The sequence below is a fragment of the Hyperolius riggenbachi genome, chromosome 10 (assembly GCF_040937935.1).
Source record: "Hyperolius riggenbachi isolate aHypRig1 chromosome 10, aHypRig1.pri, whole genome shotgun sequence".
Lineage (NCBI taxonomy): Eukaryota > Metazoa > Chordata > Amphibia > Anura > Hyperoliidae > Hyperolius > Hyperolius riggenbachi.
The window spans coordinates 74,195,368-74,216,791 of record NC_090655.1 but is presented as its reverse complement, the minus strand read 5'-3'; the positions used below and the strand labels follow the sequence as shown (position 1 = coordinate 74,216,791).

The following is a 21,424-nucleotide window of genomic DNA, read 5'->3' as shown; positions in this document are numbered from 1 at the left end:
GTGGTGCCCCAGTGTAGCTAGCAAGCTATAGGTGCCCTAGAATAGATTAGCCAGGTGCAGGTGGTTCCCCAGAATAGATTAGCCAGGTGCAGGTGGTGCCCCAGAATAGATTAGCCAGGTGCTGGTGGTGCCCCAGAATAGATTAGCCAGGTGCAGGTGGTGTCCCAGAATAGATTAGCCAGGTGCTGGTGGTGCCCCAGAATAGATTAGCCAGGTGCAGGTGGTGCCCCGGAATAGATTAGCCAGGTGCTGGTGGTGCACCAGAATAGATTAGCGAGGTGCAGGTGGTGTCCCAGAATAGATTAGCCAGGTGCTGGTGGTGCCCCAGAATAGAGTAGCCAGGTGCAGGTGGTGCCCCAGAATAGTCAGGTACAGGTAGTACCACAGTATAGTTAGCGAGCCAATAAGTACCCCAGTATAATCGTACGTAGCCCCATTCCCACGCAGACTCCGCTCGCTGGGCTCTTCTCCTCTCGCCGCGTCTTTCCGCTATGGTTACTTCCGCCAGCTGTCGGGTGACCATGGCAACAGGACACGAGGCGGCGACAGGGAGAGCCCGGACAAGAGGAGAGCCCGGCGATAGGAGTCCATGCAGAAACGGAGCTAAGTAAGTTGCTGCGCCCGTGCCTCCGAGCCTGACCTGCCTGACACTTCTCTCCTGGGGGCGAGATCTGCCATTTTGTCTGCGACCCCTGGGGGACCCCTGACAGCTGCCAATGTACCCCCAGGGTTCTGCGGACCCCAGGTTGAGAACCACTGTGCTAAAGTATCAAAAAATAAGTTTTGAATCAAGATGATACCATTTGTTGGCTAACGAAGAAAAGGAATAAGCTTTCGGCTATGAAGCCTTCCTCAGACTTGATTCTTGTACTGTATACTGGCATCATTTAGTTCTAAATGATGTCAGTATACAGGAATCAAGTCTGAGGAAGGCTGCAAATTCAAATTGCAAAAAAAAACAAATAAAAAAATAAAAAAAAAAAACAAGAAGAGCTGTCAGCCATACTATCTCAGAAAATAATACACATATACAAGTAGATAAATACTTGCTCTACTTGTATAACATATGTATTGCACGGTCCACGTTTTGGATTTTAGTGTTTTTTTCAGTAAAAGAAAAAGAGAAAAGAAAACATTTCTTAGAATTCTCCATTTTAACTGGGTCTATCGTGAAGCAAATCCTGATAGACTTTCCTCCCTTACTCTCCTCTGCCTGATTGTGTATGCATTGCCCGCCCTCCTCCCAGTCTTCAGGCACTCCTACCCAGCTCTGCAATAGAAAGTGCATTGTCTCAGCATGAGAAATATTGGCCAATCAGAGAGGAACAGAGGTGTGGGAGGGGAAACCAGGGGGGGAAGAGGCTTCAGCCAATCTGGCTGCATCAGTTAAGTCTGAGGGGGAAGTAAAGAAGCAAAAAAAAAAAAAAAGACAACCCAGCATGCCCTGCAACTTCCTTTATGCAGCTATGTACCAAACAAGAGTCAGGTAAACTGAAAATAAAATAAAGAATTGATTTTTGATTTTATGCCTGACAGTTACACTTTAATCTGACAGGAAACGGCATCATATGTACATGTCCAAACTGCTCCTAATCGATAACGGGATTGATTTTACCTTGATGACTTCAGAAAATGGATCCCGTTATCGAACGGGAGCAGAGCAGACATGGCAGAAATAATCAGCCGATTCCTGTCAGCCTGACGGGAAACAGTTTGTGTGTATTCAGCATAAAAGTTAAAAATATAGATTTAAAAAGTGCAGTCTCAGGTGTAGGTTCATTTTCAAGCTGCATAGATTTGCATAACAATTTGCATCAACTCGAAGTTATTTACATCTACTTGACCATCACTTCTCAGGTGATTCATGTTTTTTAATGCTTGTAAGCCCCCACACAGGGTTTACAAACACAATTTTTATTGTACAATTTTACCACTTCTTTGTAGTATGAAACTTTAAAGGACAACTGAAGCGAGAGAGATTTAGAGGCTGCCACATTGTTTTCCTTATAAGCAATACCAGTTGCCTGGCTGTCCTGCTGATCCTCTGACTCGAATACTTTTAGCCATAGACCCTGATCAAACATGCAGCAGATCAAGTATTTCTGACATTATTGACACCACTGCATACATCAGCAGGTCTGCCAGGCAACTGGTATTGTTTAAAAGACTACTATCACGAAAAAGGTAGGCAGTTAAAACCTGACAGAACTGGCAGGTTTTGGGCCAGTCCATCTCCTCATGGGGGATTCTAAGGGTTTTCTTTGTTTTCCTGAACAGCAGTTGCAAAGTCTACCTGACAAAATAGGCTGGCTGGTATCTTACTATTGTGGCAGTTAAACAGCTGCTCAGAAAATGCTGCTGAAACCAAAGAAAACCCTGAAAATACCCCATGAGGAGATGGACTGGCACAAAACCTGTCAGATTTTAACTGCCTGTTCCACGATTGTTGTCCTTTAAAAGAATATAAATATGGCAGCCTCCATATATCTCTTGCTTCAGTGGTCCTTTAAATACTATGAAGAGATTGTGTAGGTAAATTATTGTTAATTGTTTTTATAAAGTGGAAACATATTACGTAGCACTGGACAATAAATAGGGATACATACAATGTCAAGAAGGAGTGTAAGACAGAGAGATGTCACACGGTTATAGAACATAGCCCAAGGTTATACATGCAAACAGGGTATAAGATACATGATTAATTCAATTCAATATTAGTCCTTGGAAACTGCCATTGGTGGGGTCGCAAGGTCAAGAAGGTCCCGGGGAGGGCAGACCCGGCCCAAGACTTACAATCTAAAGTTGAATCTAAACCTGTAAGGCTTCCCCGATGTTCTTGACCCCTCTGCTCTCATCCGGCAAAGCAGGTGGTTTCGGCGCACGGAACTCACCACCGGGCGCAGAAACCAGGCATCCCATAGCAGCAATGTAATGCTGCACAGGGCACACAAGAGTAATTCGGGGCTCCGGCAATCGATGGATAGAGTTTATCAGCAGCAGGGAGAGCTGTCCTTAGTCTCTTTCCCGGCGCCCAACTCACCCGTGGCGTACTAATATGTACACAGCCGGACCCTTTTCCTCTTCATGACCTCTATATCCTGCATGTACAATACTGCACAGGCCATACCTTGCGCCTGTGCAGAAGCATGGAGAAAAAGCTGTACATGAGCAGCTGCATGGTATGGCGCAGGCTATACTTTGCGCCTGCGCAGTGTGGCCACGCTTGTACATGGAGGGGAGCGAGTCCACGAGCAATCATCAGTATTAATAGTGAAGATTGTTTAAAGGGTTGCAGCGCAGTGCAGGAGGGGCACAGGAAGGTTGGGGAAGCCTCAGGACTAAACACCCCCTCCCCCCATATTTCAGCAGCTTCTGCAGAGGGCTGAGGGGCATTTCCCTTCTCAGCCAGTCAGACTGAACTGCCCTCAGCCAATCAGTGAGGATCAGGAATTGAGGGGGGGGGGGGGCAATAACAAGCTTCCCCCTCTTCAGCAATGTACCAGAATAGAGCTAGGCTGACTGAGATAAGATCAATTGCAACAGTAACAATTATGATTATAATGGAATGATTGCAATGCAGACTGCATGTAGACTACATAATAAACACAGAGCAGTGGGTAAATGGAATTTAATTTTGTGGTTGTGATTTCAGCAACCCTAGCTGTGGCCTGAGATAATTCAGGCTTTGGCTGCACTTATTTCATCCTACAAAGCAATGTATAGCACCTCCCCTTGCCTGCTGAGACACCTGCAATGTACTGTGGATTGCTGTGGGATTGGAGAAAGCTCTGTGTTGATGCTGAAGACAAAGAAAACAGATTTGTTGTGGATGGGGTGTTTGAGAATGTCATTACTGAGATATTAGATCATCATCAGTGTAGTGTGCATTCTAGCTTACAGGACTTACAGCTAGCAATATTTATAGTGGAAGGAGGATTGTCAGCTATGTACCAGAGACAAACGTTTCCTGTATTCACTCTTCCAGGCTCAAGATATCCAGAAGACTGTGCTGAAAGGGATCATTAACAGCTTGCTGCGGGAGTGGAAAGGGTAAGGTCAGCTTGTCACCTTTGCAAATTACCTTTTGTTAAACCACTTATTGATATATACTGCCACCTAGCTGTTATCAGGGGTCTCCAATTCTTAGTTGAGAAAATGCTAAGTTTAATTATGTTTCCACTGTAGTGTGAAATTTTAACGTCCCAAAAAATCGTATAAGATTTTTCTGATTGGTGAAAATTTGCTTGTAAATTTCGAAATGTTTTTATGTGAATTTTTACACGCAAAATATGCATTAGACAAATATAACTGCCTAGTAACAGCTTAATCATGACTACTGGCAACTTCCTGTAACCATGGATTTAATGCAAATTTTCTCGCTAGCAAATAACGTGCAAATTCGTGGTGCTATGCATTGCCTATGCAAAGCATTGCATGCAAATTGGATGCGTTGTCTAAAAAAAATTATTCAGGACCTCATTTTTTCATGTGTACAAAAATTCGCATTGGATGGAAAAGGCCTCATTTACTACCATTAGCTGCCAAACTAATGCAAAAAATCTTTAACAAAACACACAAATGGTACCTTGAACAAAATTTTACCCTAACTTAAAGAGGAACTGTAGTGAAAATAACACAATGAATAAAATTGATTTCTTTTTTACAATATTAATTTATCGATTATAAAGTCAGTCAGCCCATTGTAAAATCTTTCCTCTCCCTGAGTTACATTCTGAAATTTATCACAGTTGGTGGCCTCTTTAGTTCTGCCAGGTGATAGCAGCCCTGTGCTCAGAACTCTCAGTAAACTGACATTCCGTAAAGAGAGATACTGCTTGCTTGGCAGTTGGAAGCAGCCATTATATCCCACAATGCAATGAGGTTCACAGACTGCAAACTGTCAGAGCCATGGTCCTGACATCACACTGTGGGAGGGGTTTCATTACAATATCAGCCACACAGAGCCCCCTGATGATCTATTTGAGAAAAGATACATTTTTCTCATGGGAAAGGAGTTATCAGCTACTGATTAGGATGAAGTTCAATCCAAGGTTAAAGTTCCTCTTTAGCCTTCTTATACACATGCACTATTCATAATATTACCCGTTAAGAATTGCTACTCACTGTTCGGAACCCCTATCCCCTAAAAAAAATTTGCTGCTTGTTAAGACAACATTTCTTCGGGGAACAAGCATTTTATAGGTACGCTGCTGTATAGTGTTGTAGAATTCGTAACATAATTCTGAATTGACCCAAGCACCACACTTCAGCACCAAACTTGCGGACAGGGTCAGGGGGAGATCACCTCCTTAACCTCCCTGGCGGTCAATTAAAACCGCCAGGGAGGCAGCGCAGCAGTTTTTATTTATTTATTTTTTTAAATCATGTAGCTAGCCTAGCGCTAGCTACATGATAGCCGCTGCACAGCGGCATCCCCCCTCCCCTTCCGATCGCCTCCGGCGATCAGGCCCATCAGGAAATCCCGTTCTGAATGGGATTTCCATTAGGGCTTCCCCCGTCGCCATGGCGAAGGGCGCGATGACTTCACCGACGTCACGACAGAGGGAGTCCTGATCCACCCCTCAGTGTTGCCTGACACTGATTGGCCAGGCTGCGCAGGGGTCTCGGGGGAGGGGGGCACCCTCTAACGCGGCGAGCGGCGGTGAATCGGCGGTGAGCGGTGAGTTCACACAGCTAGCAAAGTGCTCAGCTCGGGATTACCGCCAAGGAGGTTAAGCTTCTCCTGAATCTGATACTTCCTCCTTTTGGCTTTGGAAGTAGGAAGTATCAGTCATGTGAATGCTCCATGGTGCGCAATTAAGTGACCTCCCCCTGACCCTGTCTGCAGGTTCAGAGCTAAATGGGGCTGAATTCGAACACCAACACTACTGCTACAGCTGAGTGTGTACTGTCAGTGGAAAGGGCAGAAGGCATGATGTGAGAGGCATCCGGTGGGCAGTACAAGCACACCAGGCTCATTACCACTCATTTGGTGGATTGTGGGTCACTTAGCTGAAAATGTGTGCAGCTGCCCCACAATGTCATTGGGGGCAGCTTGTGTGTACGAGGATTTACTAACATCAGACCTGATAGCAGAAAAGAAGAGAAAAGTGTTTATTCAGCCAGATAAAGTTGTGAAGCACTTGGGGTATTTATAAGCTGCTGTATAAAGGCAAAGTCCAAATGCTTTGAAAGTGAGAGACAACAAAAGCGAAACAAACATCTGGTCCACAAATCTGGGTTTAGCTGATAAAGTTTGTGAATACAGTATATAACTTTCGCTTTAAAGGACACCTGTACTGAGAGATATGGAGGCTGCCATATTTATTTCCTTTTAATCAATGCCCATTGCTTGGCTGTCCTGCTGATCCTTTGCCTCTAATACTTTTAGCCATAAACCCTGAACAAGCGTTCAGCAGATCAGACATTTATGATTGAATCCTGACTGTATTACCCGCATGCTTCTTTCAGGTGTGCGATTCATATACTACTGCAAAGAGATCAGCAGTACTTCCAGGCAACTGGTATTGTTCAAAAGGAAATAAATATGGCTGCCTCCATATGCCTTCTCAGTTCAGATGTCCTTTTAATTTGCCTCGATTGGCATACTAAATAGTACAACTATGGAAGAGTCACCTACTGGCTCCTGTTTGCGATCTTTTCCACTGTGAAACGCGATTGCAATCGGAATTGCGCTACGATATGATAGTGTTTCAAGCTCATTTCCACGAATGCGATTGAGCTCCTATACTCCGTATAGAGAGCTTAAACGTATCCAAAATGCAGCAGGACGGATGACGATTGCGCTTGGCACAAAATCTCAACGCAATCAGATTGCACTAATGGAAATGGCCGCCGCGGTTTCCATTAGTTTTACTGTATACTGCATTTTGTGATCTCTAAGCGATCAGATCGCAAAATACAGGGTAGTGGAAAAGGGCCCTTACTAGGTAAAGAGAACATTTATTCCAACTTTGTAAACAAAATGTATGTTACTGCTTAAACTGATAAACACTTTGTTTACTTTTGGATCTGCTTTATTAGGCCAAGAACAAAAGACGACCTTCGAGCCTATTTTATCTTAACACAGGTCAGGAGATGATTGATCGTACCTAAATGTGTTCCATTTTATTTTTTAAAGTCAGAATTGTCATTTTCTAACACGCCTGTATTTGTTTTGTCATTTAAGAATCCACAGTTCAGCAGCACATCAACGTATGTAATCTACGCACATCTGCTCAGACAGATCGCCACGCTGTCGGACGCCGACCACACTTTGTTAATGAACTGGTTCAAAAAGTAAGAAACTGTCCCAAATACAAATCTTGGAAAAGCATTTTGTAAAATGCTGCATTAATGCATTTTTAACTGCTACTCAAAGTGACAAAGCCATCTAATGACTCAAAATGCAAAATCTGTGTAAAATTAACTGGCTCTAGACAGTTATTTTTAGTCAGTATCCTTATTTTTTCGGGATATACATATACTAGTCTCGGCATAGGTAGCCCTGACCAGCAAAGATGCTAACTAAGGCAGACTGGTGGCAATGCCCCAAAGATGCTAGTTAAGGCAGACTGGTGGTAGGAAAACTGCAACCTTTGCATCAAAATGTTTAGTATAATGATAACTAAATGAAGACTTCAAGTGTACCCAAGGCGGCACAGGGGGGCAGCGCTCTCAGCCCCTGAAATTGCTGACAAGCTGCTTGTTGGCAACCTATGAGGGAAAGGGGCGTCCTTTGCAGGAGGAGAAGTACTGCTGCAAAACGCCCACTCTGGTGTCAGGAATTCCCCTTCCCCAGCTTTAATTGCCCAGCTTTGCCTCTCCCCTGCCCCTTCTACCTTCTGCCACGCCTCTCCCCCGTCTCCCTGCTCCATGTAGAGACAGAGCTGCAGCGTAGTGACACCAGGGGTCGTGGCCATGCTTTTTTTTTCTTAGCAAAAGTCGGCAATTGCAGGAGCAGCGGTATTTGACGCTACCTGATCAGGCTAGCAAGCCGCCCCCCCCCCCCCCCCCCCCTGGATCAGGTAGCATTTTTTTTTTTTTTTGCACACACAAGAGGGAATTCACCTGGCACTCAGTAACTGGGGATAAATAGGTCCGCTGCACCTTTAAATCGCCTGCTGATATATTTTTTTCCGGCTCTGTCCACTCTGCTGTCTAGGGGGATTGGCAAAGAATCGTGCATACAGGCTTATTCAGGATATGAGCTGGGACAGGTGGGGAAGAGTGACCAGATGTGATCCGGACGGCACCCCCTGGTCACCCTTCCCCACCTGTCCCAGCACATATCATAGATAAGGTCAGATTGATCCTTAATGCAATGTTATGCTATGGAAATGTGTACATCTGCTATGTGACTGTGTACAGTGGAATAATCGCAAATATAGAAGCGGTGCACGGACTGCCTTGTGTGTACATGCATTTTTTTGTCTTGTTTCTGTGATTGGAAATAAACTTTAAATAATGTTCTTTTTAACCTTTTAGGATGTCGCCAAAACGTTTCAAGCAGCTGGTAGAGCGAGTGCTACAGTTTATCTCCTTGCGCCTTTTTCCTGCAAAACCTGAAGAGTTTCCTCCTCTAACAAAATGTACTTGGTGGATTCCATCTGCAACCAAAGTTCTAGCATTGCTAAGTATGTGTAACAAATACCTTCTTCTGGCTTTATACACGTTGGCTGGTACTTAACACGGTTGTTTTGTTTCAATCTGATGCCAGGAGTGACATGTAATATGGGGCCTGATTCACTAACCTATGGCGAGATTGCTGTGCACAAGCAGCGCACGGCAATTTTAAATCTAATACCGCTGACAGCTTGTCGCTTGTTGCCGAATTAGCATGACCCGGGTTACCCAAGTAACACGAGCGTTGCAAGGGTAACGTGCAAAACAACACCCTCATGAGATAGAACTAGGTTGTGTTCCTTTTTTCTCACTGTAATGGTTAAGAATCCAGAGCTCTGAATGACACTTTCTTACTTTCAGACTGAAGTGCAGATAAGTTCAGTCTTTCTGTATTGGAACTGATTAATATTAAAAAAAAACAAAACAAAAAAAAAACCACTATCCTTATGTTCCCAAGTTGAATTTAAAAAAAAAAAAAAAAAAAAAAAAAAAAGAGTGTGATTTTGACATTTAAAAAACAAAATAAAGGCTAAGATTCTAGGGTAGTCCAATTTAGGAATTAGGACTATGCATACAATTGCTTAGATAATCAGTTTATTTTCACTTCAGGTTTGCTTTAAGGGGTTTGTCCATCTTAAACTGGCTCAGTTTTGGGATAAATGTTGTCAAGCTCAATAATACATCACATTCTTAACCCTTTCCGGACTGAACATAGTTGAAATCTACGTCCTGCCAGTGGCTGTGTGGCTCTGACAGGACGTAGACTCCAATTGTTTGCTGCCGCTAACTTACGACATTTGCGCCGCTGTTCTGTGGCTGCACCCGCTCGATCGTCTCAGTGACAGCAGAGCTTACACATTTTGGTCAGGAGCCATTTTAATTGGCTCATGAGCCTGTGATTAGTGTGAGCCAATCACAGTAATCACAGGGCAGAATAGGAAACGGATGGCTCTGGTCCTTAAGGGGCCAGACCCGCCCAGTCCCGAAAGGTTTAAAGCAACATTCCACTTTGGTTGAGAAAAGTCAAACCTTTCAAAGCTTAGCAAAGTTACAAGGGCTATGATCACAAGGGCAATGATGTGATGTGCCTGGCAGATATGTAGTGCCATGGATTGAAAGTGTGATATCAAAGCTGGAGAGAGGTTATACAGCTATAGTGTGCAGTTAGAGAAGATCTAACGCTTGTATGTATAGAAGTACAAATACAAAAGAAGGCAAGGAATTTATATAGAGAGCTGTGGAAAAATAATGTACATTTTACATATAATGCATTGCAAGCCCAATCAAGGACAGACCCAAATCAATGGCTGAAAGTGAACCAGAGACGAAGCACCCTCATGTATTTTACCATAGAAATCAGTGGTAACATTAGAGAAAACATTTACCATGCTCTCTATTTCATCCTCACTGCTAAAAGGGTCTGTTATCAGCTGTGATAAGAATCCCATACTGAGCATTCAGTCTGTCTTTGCTATAATGACTCAGCTATAATAATTCCTGAGTAGAGCCAGCAGGGGGCAGGCTTGGGCTTGAGACACCAAAGAACACAGTCTCAGCTATAATCATTCTGTAGCAAAGCTAGACTGAGTGCTCAGTCGGAGATTCTTATCAGAGGTGATAACAGTCATGTTTAAAAAGAGAACAATGAAACAAAGAGCAGATTAGGTGTTTACTGTCATGTTCCCACTGATTTATAAGGTAAAATACATGAGGGTGCTTAAGCTGGCCATACACTAGGCCGATTCCCCGCCGATCAACAGCAGATTCGATCACTGGGATCGAATCTGCTGTCACATCGTTCACGCTACACGCTAAATTTCGATCTATTTCGTCCCGAAATAGATCGATCCCTTCGATTGCTCCGTGCGGGAAATTACCGTCGATCGCCCGCGGGTAGGGAGCGCGTCGCTAGCGGCGTTCGAGTGCCCGACGACCGACGCAATAGAGCGGCAATACATTACCTGCTCCGCCAGGCACAACTTTCCCTGGTCACCGCTGCTCCGTCTCCGCTCTGGTCTGGTCTCCGGCATGCTTCAGTTCTTCCTGCCCGGCAGGAAGTTTAACCAGTAGAGGGCGCTCTACTGTTTAAACTTCCTGCTTGGCAGGAAGAAGTGAAGCCTGCTGGACCCGGAGACCAGACCAGAGCGGAGAAGACAGCGGAGACCTGGGGAGTCGCACCGGCGGAGCAGGTAATGTATGCGGGGGGGGGGGAGGGAGCGGCAGCAGCAGCACCTCCACCACCACAGATTGTGAACAGTTTCAGGCTGAAATCGGTTCACAATCTGTTTGCAGTAAAGGTAGCCATACGATCCCTCTCTGATCAGATTCGATCAGAGAGGGATCTATCTGTTGGTCGAATCTGATGGCAAATCGACCAGTGTATGGCTACCTTTAGTCTCAGTTTCTCTTTAACAATAGCCTCATGATTGCGAGGGGTCAGCTATAGGGGCCTGCTCATCCTCCCTTCCCTTCTTGTACACTCCTCTTCCTCCCTCTCTAGTGCCAAGTAGAGATAGGCCGAACGGTTCGCCGGCGAACGGTTCCAGGCGAACTTCGGGTGGTTCGCGAAGGCAAACTTTCCCGGAAGTTCGATTCGCCCCATAATGCTCTATTGAGCAGAACTTTGACCCTCTACATCACAGTCAGCAGGCACATTGTTGCCAATCAGACTGCACTCACTCCTGGAGCCCCCCCCCCCCTTATAAAAGGCAAGGTCCTTGAGCAGTTTTACTCACTCGTTTGCCTACACTAATTAGTTAAGGGACAGCTGCTGACAGACTCTGCTAGGGAGAGTTTAGTTAGGCTCTTGTAGGCTTGTTCCTTATCCACCCTCCTCCCTCCTACTCATCTGCCAGGGAATTATAGCATTTCAAAATCCAGCTTACATACCGTGGCTGGGATTTGAACCCAGGTCTGTGTGTGGTAGCTAAGTAACATAACCATTATAACACCAACACTACTATCTGAAGCTAGCCTAGCATGTACCATTTATGCTTAATCCAAGAGAAAAATTAGACAAGACAAATAACATTTATATCACGCTTTTCTCCTGGCAGACTCAAAGCGCCAGAGCTGCAGCCACTAGGGCACGCTCTATAGGCAGTAGCAGTGTTAGGAAGACTTGCCTAAGGTCTCCTACTGAATAGGTGCTGGCTTACTGAACAGACAGAGCCGAGATTTGAACTCTAGTCTCCTGTGTCAGATGCAGAGCCCTTAACCATTACACCAACCAGCCACTGCTTAAGGATTTGTAGCCAGGCATGGCCTTGCCTTTTGTGTTCAACAGTTATCCAAAGAGAACCCCAGATAGCCAGGTAGATTAATCTCTCTCTCTCTCTCTCCCTCTCTCTCTCTCTCTCTCTCAGGGATGGTCACCGCTATCCGCGGAATTGTATTTTTGAGCATAAATGGATTGAGCATAAAATGGTACATGCCATTAAGTTAGTTACCTACCACACACAGACCTGGGTTCAATTCCCAGCCCAGCCTGGCTTCAATTCCCAGCCAATGTGAGTTGGCTTATGCTACAAATCCTTAACCCCCTTGCCGTTACAATTCTGGCGGCAAGGGGGCAGCGCAGCACTTTTAAAAAAATATATATTTTTTTAAATCGTGTGGCGAGCCGAGGGCTGACAAGCGGCATCTCCCTATCCTAGCCACGGCGACCGGGCGGGATGACGTCATGGACGCCGGGACGTCAGAGGGAATCCCGATCCACCCCTCAGCGCTGCCTGGCACTGATAGGCCAGGCTGCGCAAGGGGTCTGGAGGGGGGGGGGGGGGGCGCGGCACGGCGGGTAGCGGCGAATCGGCGGCGATCGAAAACTGCACGCAGCTAGCAAAGTGCTAGCTGCGTGCAGGAAAAAAAATTGTGAAAATCGGCCCAGCGGGGCCTGAGAAATCCTCCTACGCAGGTTACCCCGAGCTGAGCTCTGGATAACTGGCAAGGAGGTTAAGCAACCTAATTTTTCTCTTGGATTGAGCATAAATGGTACATGCTAGGCTGGCTTCAGGTCTCAGTGTGTGGTAGGTAACTAACTACCACCAACACTACATGCTGAAGCCAGCCTAGCATGTACCATTTATGCGCAATCCATTTATGCTCAAAAATACAATTCCGCGGATAGCGGTGACCATCCCTGAGAGAGAGAGAGAGAGAGAGATGAATCTACCTGGCTATCTGGGGTTCTCTTTGGACAACGGTTCAACACAAAAGGCAAGGCCATGTCTGGCTACAAATCCTTAAGCAGTGGCTGGATGGTGTAATGGTTAAGGGCTCTGCCTCTGACACAGGAGACCAGAGTTCGAATCTCGGCTCTGTCTGTTCAGTAAGCCAGCACCTATTCAGTAGGAGACCTTAGGCAAGTCTTCCTAACACTGCTACTGCCTATAGAGTGTGCCCTAGTGGCTGCAGCTCTGGCGCTTTGAGTCCGCCAGGAGAAAAGCGTGATATAAATGTTATTTGTCTTGTCTAATTTTTCTCTTGGATTAAGCATAAATGGTACATGCTAGGCTAGCTTCAGCTAGTAGTGTTGGTGGTATAATGGTTATGTTACTTACCTACCACACACAGACCTGGGTTCAAATCCCAGCCACGGTATGTAAGCTGGATTTTGAAATACTATAATTCCCTGGCAGATGAGACCCTCCTCCCTCCGGTAGGAGGGTGGAGGGAGGAGGGTAAGCAGTGTAGGCCAGTAATTGAACATTCACCTTAAAATAGGGGTTTATGTGAAATATAGATTTTTCCCCGGGACTTTTGGCGTCTATCCCACTCTGCCATGCCCCCCTCCAGGTGTTAGACCCCTTGAAACATCTTTTCCATCAGTTTTGTGGCCAGCATAATTTTTACTATTTTTCAAAGTTCGCCTCCGCATTGAAGTCTATGGCGGTTCGCAAACTTTTTCGCGAACCGAACCTTCCGCGGAAGTTCGCGAACCTAAAATCGGAGGTCCGGCCCATCACTAGTGCCAAGATCAAGGGCTCACTGTTACATTTACCGAGTCAATGCTGCTCTATGCTGACATCCACTGACTCCAGATACATGACATGATCAGGAGCCTCAGGATGTCAGTATGAGCGCAGGGCTCTCAGCAAGAAGAGGAGACCAGAGACAACACTTCCCCTCTCTCTGCGCTACTCTGCATGCCCCCCGGCATCAACTAGCCACAACTACTGGGGGAAGGGGGAACAGGAGAAGGGCTCAGGGTTGTGTGCAGGGGGCACCTCAGTTTTGCTGGCGGGGCCACGGGCACTGACTGATATAACACAGGGGTGGTTTATATCTAGCACAAAAATGTATTTATTTATAATAAATAGATAGCCCTGGAACATCTGATACTATAGCTGCTGTATAAGAGAAGTACAACCTTATCTAATTTGGCTTTCTCCTCCCGTAACATTGGATGCCACCTGAAATTAATGGTGACCATAGATATCAATTTACTGGTAACCATAGATGTCAAATTGGTGGTAATCATAAGTCTATGCATTTTGTGAGTCAATGCCCACTTCTTCAGGCCCAGAAAGGTAATAATAAATTATGTAAGTCTTCCACACTGGTAAGTATGGGTTCCTCCAAATACACAGGAAAGCCAAAAAGGTACAACACAATCCTGACCCAAGTGATCATGAAGACCTCAGAAGAGTTAGGGAACAACACAAACCAATAAAATATACATGTAACCCATTGACAGTGGAAGGGTAGGTATTCCAGCCTCCAGTCTCTGAGAAGACATTAAACATTTTTCAGTGCAAAGAAAAAAAGTCCTTTGGGGGGAGCATTGTGGTTCATGGGACTCAATTGAATCACAGCAGAATTTGTTTGTAATGTGCTTGTTCGTTAAAGGACACCCAAGGCAAAAAAAACCCGAATGAAACAATTGTATCTATCTTCCTTCTCCTAAAAATTTATACCTCAGTTTTATTTTATGTTTAAATCTACTTTTGAAGTTTTACTGTTTTATTGTTTTTGCTCAATGACACATTCATTAACCCTCCTGGCGGTCTATTAATCGGGAATGCGGAAAAAGCTACGCGTGGCTAGTCCTGACGGCCCTGTCGGCAAAAACGAAACTAGCTGGCAGCGGGGGACAAGAGGATTAGTGAGTGGCTGTGAGGGCACAGGACTGCTGCAGGGGGCTGGTAGAAGCCCCAGGTGAGTAAACCGCTTTTTTTTTTTTTTTCTGGCTTAAGGTTCACTTTAAAGAAAACCTGATCTGAAAATTAAAAGTCAAAATAAACATACACAAGTCATACTTACCTCCTGTGTAGTTTACTCCTCAATCTCTTTCTCCTCTCCTGCGCCCTGTTTGTCCACTGTGAACAAGGAAATTCTCCGTCCTCCATTTTGAAAATGGCCATTACCCCATAACAGCTTTCTGGTCAGCACACTGTTAAACTGTAACATTGCCCACTTGAGCCATAGGGAAACATAGACATTACTTGGCACATCAGTCGTCCTCTCAGCTATAACTGACAGCAACTGATATGTTTCAGATCTGACAAAATGTTGTCAGAACTGAAAGGGAACATTGTCAGAAGAAAATGGTGAACTTCTGAGAGGAACTGATGGCAAGGTATAACTATGTAATGTTCATTTGAAGTTACCTTTATGTGTTTATTTTTAATATTTTTACTCAGTACAGGTTCCCTTTAAGTAATCTCATCATTTTGCTTCAACAGATGCTGCAAATTCTCTTTGCAATCCACCAATGATTCCCTACACTGACTTCTATAATTCCACATTGGATCATATTGATCTAATGGAAGACTATCAAACATGGCAGTTCTATGGAAACACTCACAGGTGAGTACAATCATAAAATGTATACAAAAATACCTCCAGTCCATATCTGCGCTTGGTGCGCATGGAATCGCTGCTGAGCGCTTGTTACTATCTTCACTACAGATTGCGGTGTTACATTCCCTATATCCTGCAGTTGATGTGTTTGTATCCTGTGTGCCTCTGAGGAAGTGGCTTTTGGCAGTGAAACATGTCAGGCAGTCTCTTTTGTGATTTGGAAATCTGAAAATCGTATTTGCATGCTATGTCCGCAATCTAGAAGACTTAGATTTGAAGAATAAAAGTGAAGTTGTTCATATCAAGCCCTGTGTTTGTTCTATTGGACTTTTTCCGGTGCTACTGGTTTTATTGTGGTTACAGTATAATTGATGGAGAAATATGCTGCTAACAGGATTGCATAGCTAAATAAACGTCTGGTATTAGCTTCTGGTATTAGCTTCCTGGATACTCCACATCTCCACTGCCCTCATGGTATACATAAAAACGATAGACTCCATTGTTTTGTGTATCAATGGCAGAGACGGTGCTTGCCAGACAGTTCTATTGCTACATGTAGTTTGGACCCAGTGCCGTAGCTAAGGAGCTGTGGGCCCCGATGCAATTTTTACATTGGGGCCCCCAAGCACTCTATACATAATTGATACGGCGCACCAAAACCTGCCAAGGACAACCACAGTGTCAGAGGTGCAAATACTTTTTTGTTTTAATACGTTAATTCCCTATAAACTAAATAAGCCACGCCCACAGATTTTCAGAGAGCCAAGGCACTTTCAGACAGTAGCAAGGGCTCACGGGAGCTCAGTCTGGGCAGGAGGAGGGGGAGGTATTACTAGCCAGAGACTTCAGAGGCAGAGGGGAGGAAGGAGGAGGAGGAGGGATTAGGTTTTTTTGTTTAAGATGCAGATAAGCCTGCCTTTGTGTAATGTTTACAAAGAACATGGCTGCTGTCATTGCATCACAGAAAGAAATAATCATATTCTATTTAAGCTGTTTGCAGCTAGATTTGCTGTGTAAACTATCTAAACTTTAGCTAAGATATATAGACAAGTTACTTGTAATAGTTAGTTTTTCATCTCGGATCCGCTTTAACCTCCAGTAGACTCAACTTTTAAAGTGGCTTTCTCAAACATTTCAGGTAAACCGAATATATGAAATAAAAACATTTCTCCTTAGTGGAATCATAGGCGGTAAAGAGGTGAGAGGGGAGGAAGAGGCAGTGAAATAACTAGGCCTTATTACTCTTGTGGGTATGTCTAGGCGGCTCCCATCTTGATGTGGAAAAATGAGTCAGCTGTAACGTAGGAGTTCTGAATATAGGAATAGAAGCGCAATTTTTAGTACGAGAATATAAACTCAGTGCTTCATACAATGTGCACCCGACGCCTGTTCACAATGGATATTCTGATAGACTGTGGGAATGCATTATATGAACGCTGCACTTATCCTCCCAAACTTTAGTTATGCAAACAAATGTGGGCTGCAGTACGCGAAATGCTTCGATCTCTTCATTGTCCCAGCCCAGCTCTGCAGTCAGACTTTAAATAAACTTGCTATAATTAAGGGAAGCACACGACTTTTCCACAATTATGTCTTCTAGGTTTTCATTTTGTCAGTTTCCTTTCGTTCTGTCCATTGCCGCTAAAAAGGTCATCATTCAAAAGGACTCTGAACAGCAGATGATCAGTATTGCCAGAGTAAGTCACCTGGTTTGTGAATGTGCAATGTATTTTTTTTAATTATAATTATAAATTAAAAAAACATCGGGACAGTGAAACCTGAAAACAAAATATTTATACTAACTATCCCGCGGCTAAACGGGGGTCCCATACCCCCCAAATCCTCTCCGTTCTTTGCGGGGATCTCTTCCGCATAGAGGCAGGGCTAACCGCCACAGCCCTCTGTCAGTGCGTATCTCCGCCTCTCCCCCGCCCCTCTCAGTCTTCCTTCGCTGAGAGGGGCGGGGGAGAGGCGGCGATGCGCCGCTGATAGACGGCGCTGAGAGGCAGGGCTGCAGCCATTAGCCCTGCCTCAACAGCAGCAAAATCTACGACCAAGTTGGTCGTAGATTTTGCAGGGGGGGGGGGGGTGTTGGGGGGTAAGGGACACCCGTTTAGCCGCGGGACAGCGGCTTTTTTTTTTTTTAATAGGGGCTCACATGCCCATGCTAAATAGAAGCACTGAAGGGAGATTTATTCTCGCTTCAGTGTCTCTTTAACCAAGAATAACAATTTTAGTTTTAGAAAATAATAAATCTTACTTAACCACTTAAGTACCAGCGGTCTCTGCCCTCTTATGCTGGGGCTACACGGTACGTTTCTGTACCGTGTATCGACCAGCTGATCCAGCCAGCTGATAATATTCAGCTGGCCCGATCATGCCGCTCGACCCGCGCCCACTCGATTCCCGCCGGCGGACAATGGCAGAGAATCGAGCGGCTGATAAGGACCGCCGGCGGGGACGCGGCTGTAGTCGACGCCGGATCGACCCATGTATTCGCGGCATTAAGGACCACAGACCGATGGTACAGAAATGGTGGAATCCCAACAGATAACGATGAATCGCGCACATACCCGTTGCAATCGCCACACGTCGGGAACCTGGGCCACCCACTCTGCCGTCTCTAGGACGCCTTCATTGGCTCCTGACCCTGTCTTTCAATGTAAGCCAATGGGAGTTGCTTACATTGAAAGACAGAACCAATGAAATAGACTCCTGACCCGCTCACATGGCTCTGCTGTCAGTCGGCGAGAGACAGCGGGGATTAACCTCCCTGGCGGTTTATTTATTTTGCCAGGGAGGCTGAAATGGGGTTTTTTTTAAATTAAAAAAAAAAATATTTCATGCAGCCAACTGAAAGTTGGCTGCATGAAAGCCCACTAGAGGGCGCTCCGGAAGCGTACTTTCGATCGCCTCCGGCAATCGAAAGTAACAAGATAGGCCGCAATGAGCGGCCTATCTTGTTTCGCTTTCCTCGTCGCCATGGCGACGAGCGGAGTGACGTCATGGACGTCAGTCGACGTCCTGACGTCAGAGCCGCCCGATCCAGCCCCTAGCGCCGGCCGGAACTGTTTGTTCCGGCTGCGCTGGGCTCGGGCGGCTGGGGGGACCCTCTTTCGCCGCTGCACGCGGCGGACCGCCGCGGAGCGGCGGCGATCGGGCAGCACACGCGGCTGGCAAAGTGCCGGCTGCGTGTGCTGCTTTTTTCAGATTGCAAATCGGCCCAGCAGGGCCTGAGTGGCGACCTCCGGCGGCATACCCCGAGCTCAGCTCGGGATTACCGCCAAGGAGGTTAAGTGGCGAGATTGGCGGGAGTGACGGAAACGGCGGATGCGCGCTGCGGCGGCTAATTAAAATCTACACCCTGCCAGCCAGGTGATCACCAAAACAGATTTCAATTAGCTTGGTCCTTAAAGGGATACTGTAGGGGGTCGGGGGAAAATGAGCTTAACTTACCCAGGGTTTCTAATGGTCCCCCACAGACATCCTGTGCCCGCGCAGCCACTCACCGATGCTCCGGCCCCGCCTCCAGTTCACTTCTGGAATTTCTGACTTTAAAGTCAGAAAACCACTGCGCCTGCACGCCCGTGTCCTCGCTCCCGCTGATGTCACCAGGAGTGTACTGCGCAGACACAGACCATACTGGGCCTGTGCTGTGCGCTCTTGATGATATCAGCAGGATCGAGGACACGGCAACGCAGGCACAGTGGTTTTCCGACTTTAAAGTCTGAAATTCCAGTAGTGAACCGGAGGCGGGGCCGGAGCATCGGTGAGTGACTGCGCCAACACAGGATGTCTGCGGGGAACCGTTAGAAGCCCCGGGTAAGTTCAACTCATTTTCCCCCGACCCCCCTACAGTATCCCTTTAAGTAAACACACCAAATTAGTATTTTAGTTAATTGAACGCAATGTTTGGAAATGGTTTAGAACCAATTATGTACTACGATTAAATATATATTTGTGAAGGGGTACTTGTGATAAGGTTTCCTATGCTAGGGGGTACTTAGGGAGCACAGGGTTTTAAAAGGGGCACGTACCAATAAAATGTTGAGAAACAATGAATTAGACAATGCATATATTCACATTTTGTCACAGCAGCGAATGTAAAAAAAAAATAGAGAAAATGTTCACAATGTCCAAAGCGGTGACATCTGTTTTCTTATCTTGCATGCACAAATTCACATTAGACGCGAACAAGGCTATTGGTTTACATGGGCTGTCCATTCAAATGCAAATTGATTTTGTGGCAACATGCATACAACATGAGTGGGAAATAGTCAAGTATGGCCCCTGCCTAAAACATCTTGGCTCTTTTCACACTATTAACATGGCGTTGCGATGCTGAGCAATTGCAGCGGAGCTGATAAAGTCTCATAGCAGGTTAATGGTGTGATGCGAGCATACAGTGAGGCATACAGTACAATGGAAGTATGCCTCACTGCCACTGTAAACATGCACATCGGCCTGTAGATCCTCTGTGCTATAGCCCCATAGGAATATCATTTCATCGTGTTGTGATGCAGTGATTTTCTCCGTTGCAATCCGATGCAACAGATATTGGTCCATATGCAATTCAATTTTTTTTCTCCAAGGTAAAATGTTCACAACTTGTCATAAAATGCCTTTTTAACCACCAGCAAGCAAAGACATACTCAAAATAAATTTTGATAGTACTTTTTCAACAACTTTCAATTGTAAAATGGTTATAATGTTATTTTAAATAGAAAAGGAAAATTACTGTATTTTTTTTTTGACTACAAGACTCACTTTTTCTCCCCATAAGTGTGGGGGGGGGGGGAGTCACTGCATCTTATAGTCCAAATGCAGCTTAGAGGAGGACACAAGGGGGGCAACAAAGGGGCATAGAGGACACAAGGAGGACAGAGGCTGACACATGGAGGACATACAGAGGACACAACGAGGACAGAGGAGGACACAGGGAGACACGAGGTACAAGGAGAAATGAGGTACAAAGGGGGCATAATCCACAAGATGCCCCTTCACCATGGATGCACCAGGTTTAGTATATATATTTTTCCCCTGGTTTTCGTCCTCTAAACCTAGGTGCAGCTTATGGTCAGGAGCGTCTTATAGTCTGAAAAGTACGGTATTTCCTAGGAGAAAATGTGCATTGCATATGGGCAATAGGCCCTTATTCGATCCACTTTTTTTCTAAGTTTTCTCTTAGGTGATCTTCTCACACATTCTCAGTAATATACCTTTGGAGCCACCAGCAAGCAAGAAAATGCTCTTAATTTTGACAGTACTTTTGAAAGTACTTTTTCACCTACTTTTTGGTACTTTATCAAGAGCAGAATGCTGAAAAGTTATTTTAACCACTTCAGTACCAGCACCCTCTGCCCCAATAAGGACCAGAGGGTGCTGGTCCAGTAAACCGCCGCTTCCCGACGAATCGCCGCTAAAATCCGCTGCTCCTGTCGATATGACGGCAGAGCGCTGTGCGCCGGTCAGGAGCCGCTTTCATTGGCTCCTGACCCTGTCACTCAATGTAAGCCAATGGGAACGGCTTACAGGAATGAGAGGGCCAGGAGCCAATGAAAACGGTTCCTGCCCGCCTCACGGTGCTCTGCCATCATAGAGGTGGCACATTGCGGTGGGGACAGAGCGGCAGGGACGAGCAGTGAATGGGACGGAGAGTTTACATCCGGTCAGAACCGCAGCGCCATCCGCCAGCCGTAGATTTAAACTGCGCCGGTCCGCAGGTAGTTAAGATGAAAAGGTATCTCCTAGGAGAAAACTTGGGAGAAAATGTTTATTGTACTGACAAAATTATTTTGAGTATTTTCTTGCTTGCTGGTGGTTTAAAGGGCATTTTATTTACAAGTTGTAAAAATATCACCTGGGAGAAAACGTGAATTGAATAAGGGCCCTTATCTGTTTATCACATGAATCATCTCTCCTTGTTCATCTCAAGGATCAGCTCTTCTTACAGTTAAAGTGAAAAATAAGTGAGCTTTGTGAATCAACCCCTCTGTGA

At 45.5% G+C, this 21,424-nt stretch overlaps 1 protein-coding gene and 1 long non-coding RNA gene across 7 annotated transcripts in view; one reads left to right on the top strand and one right to left on the bottom strand.

Moving 5' to 3' along the window:
* The window catches only part of LOC137534238 (uncharacterized), a 372,799-nt gene that overhangs the window by 193,331 nt on the left and 158,044 nt on the right, over positions 1 to 21,424 (bottom strand). The window lies entirely within an intron of this gene.
* HECTD2 (HECT domain E3 ubiquitin protein ligase 2) overlaps positions 1 to 21,424 on the top strand; it is a 146,176-nt gene that overhangs the window by 78,577 nt on the left and 46,175 nt on the right. The window contains exons 6-11 of the mRNA XM_068255639.1: positions 3,986 to 4,050; positions 7,045 to 7,090; positions 7,190 to 7,299; positions 8,488 to 8,636; positions 15,309 to 15,432; positions 17,027 to 17,123. Coding sequence (XP_068111740.1) covers positions 3,986 to 4,050; positions 7,045 to 7,090; positions 7,190 to 7,299; positions 8,488 to 8,636; positions 15,309 to 15,432; positions 17,027 to 17,123 — 591 coding nt within the window. The remainder of the gene's footprint in view (positions 1 to 3,985; positions 4,051 to 7,044; positions 7,091 to 7,189; positions 7,300 to 8,487; positions 8,637 to 15,308; positions 15,433 to 17,026; positions 17,124 to 21,424) is intronic.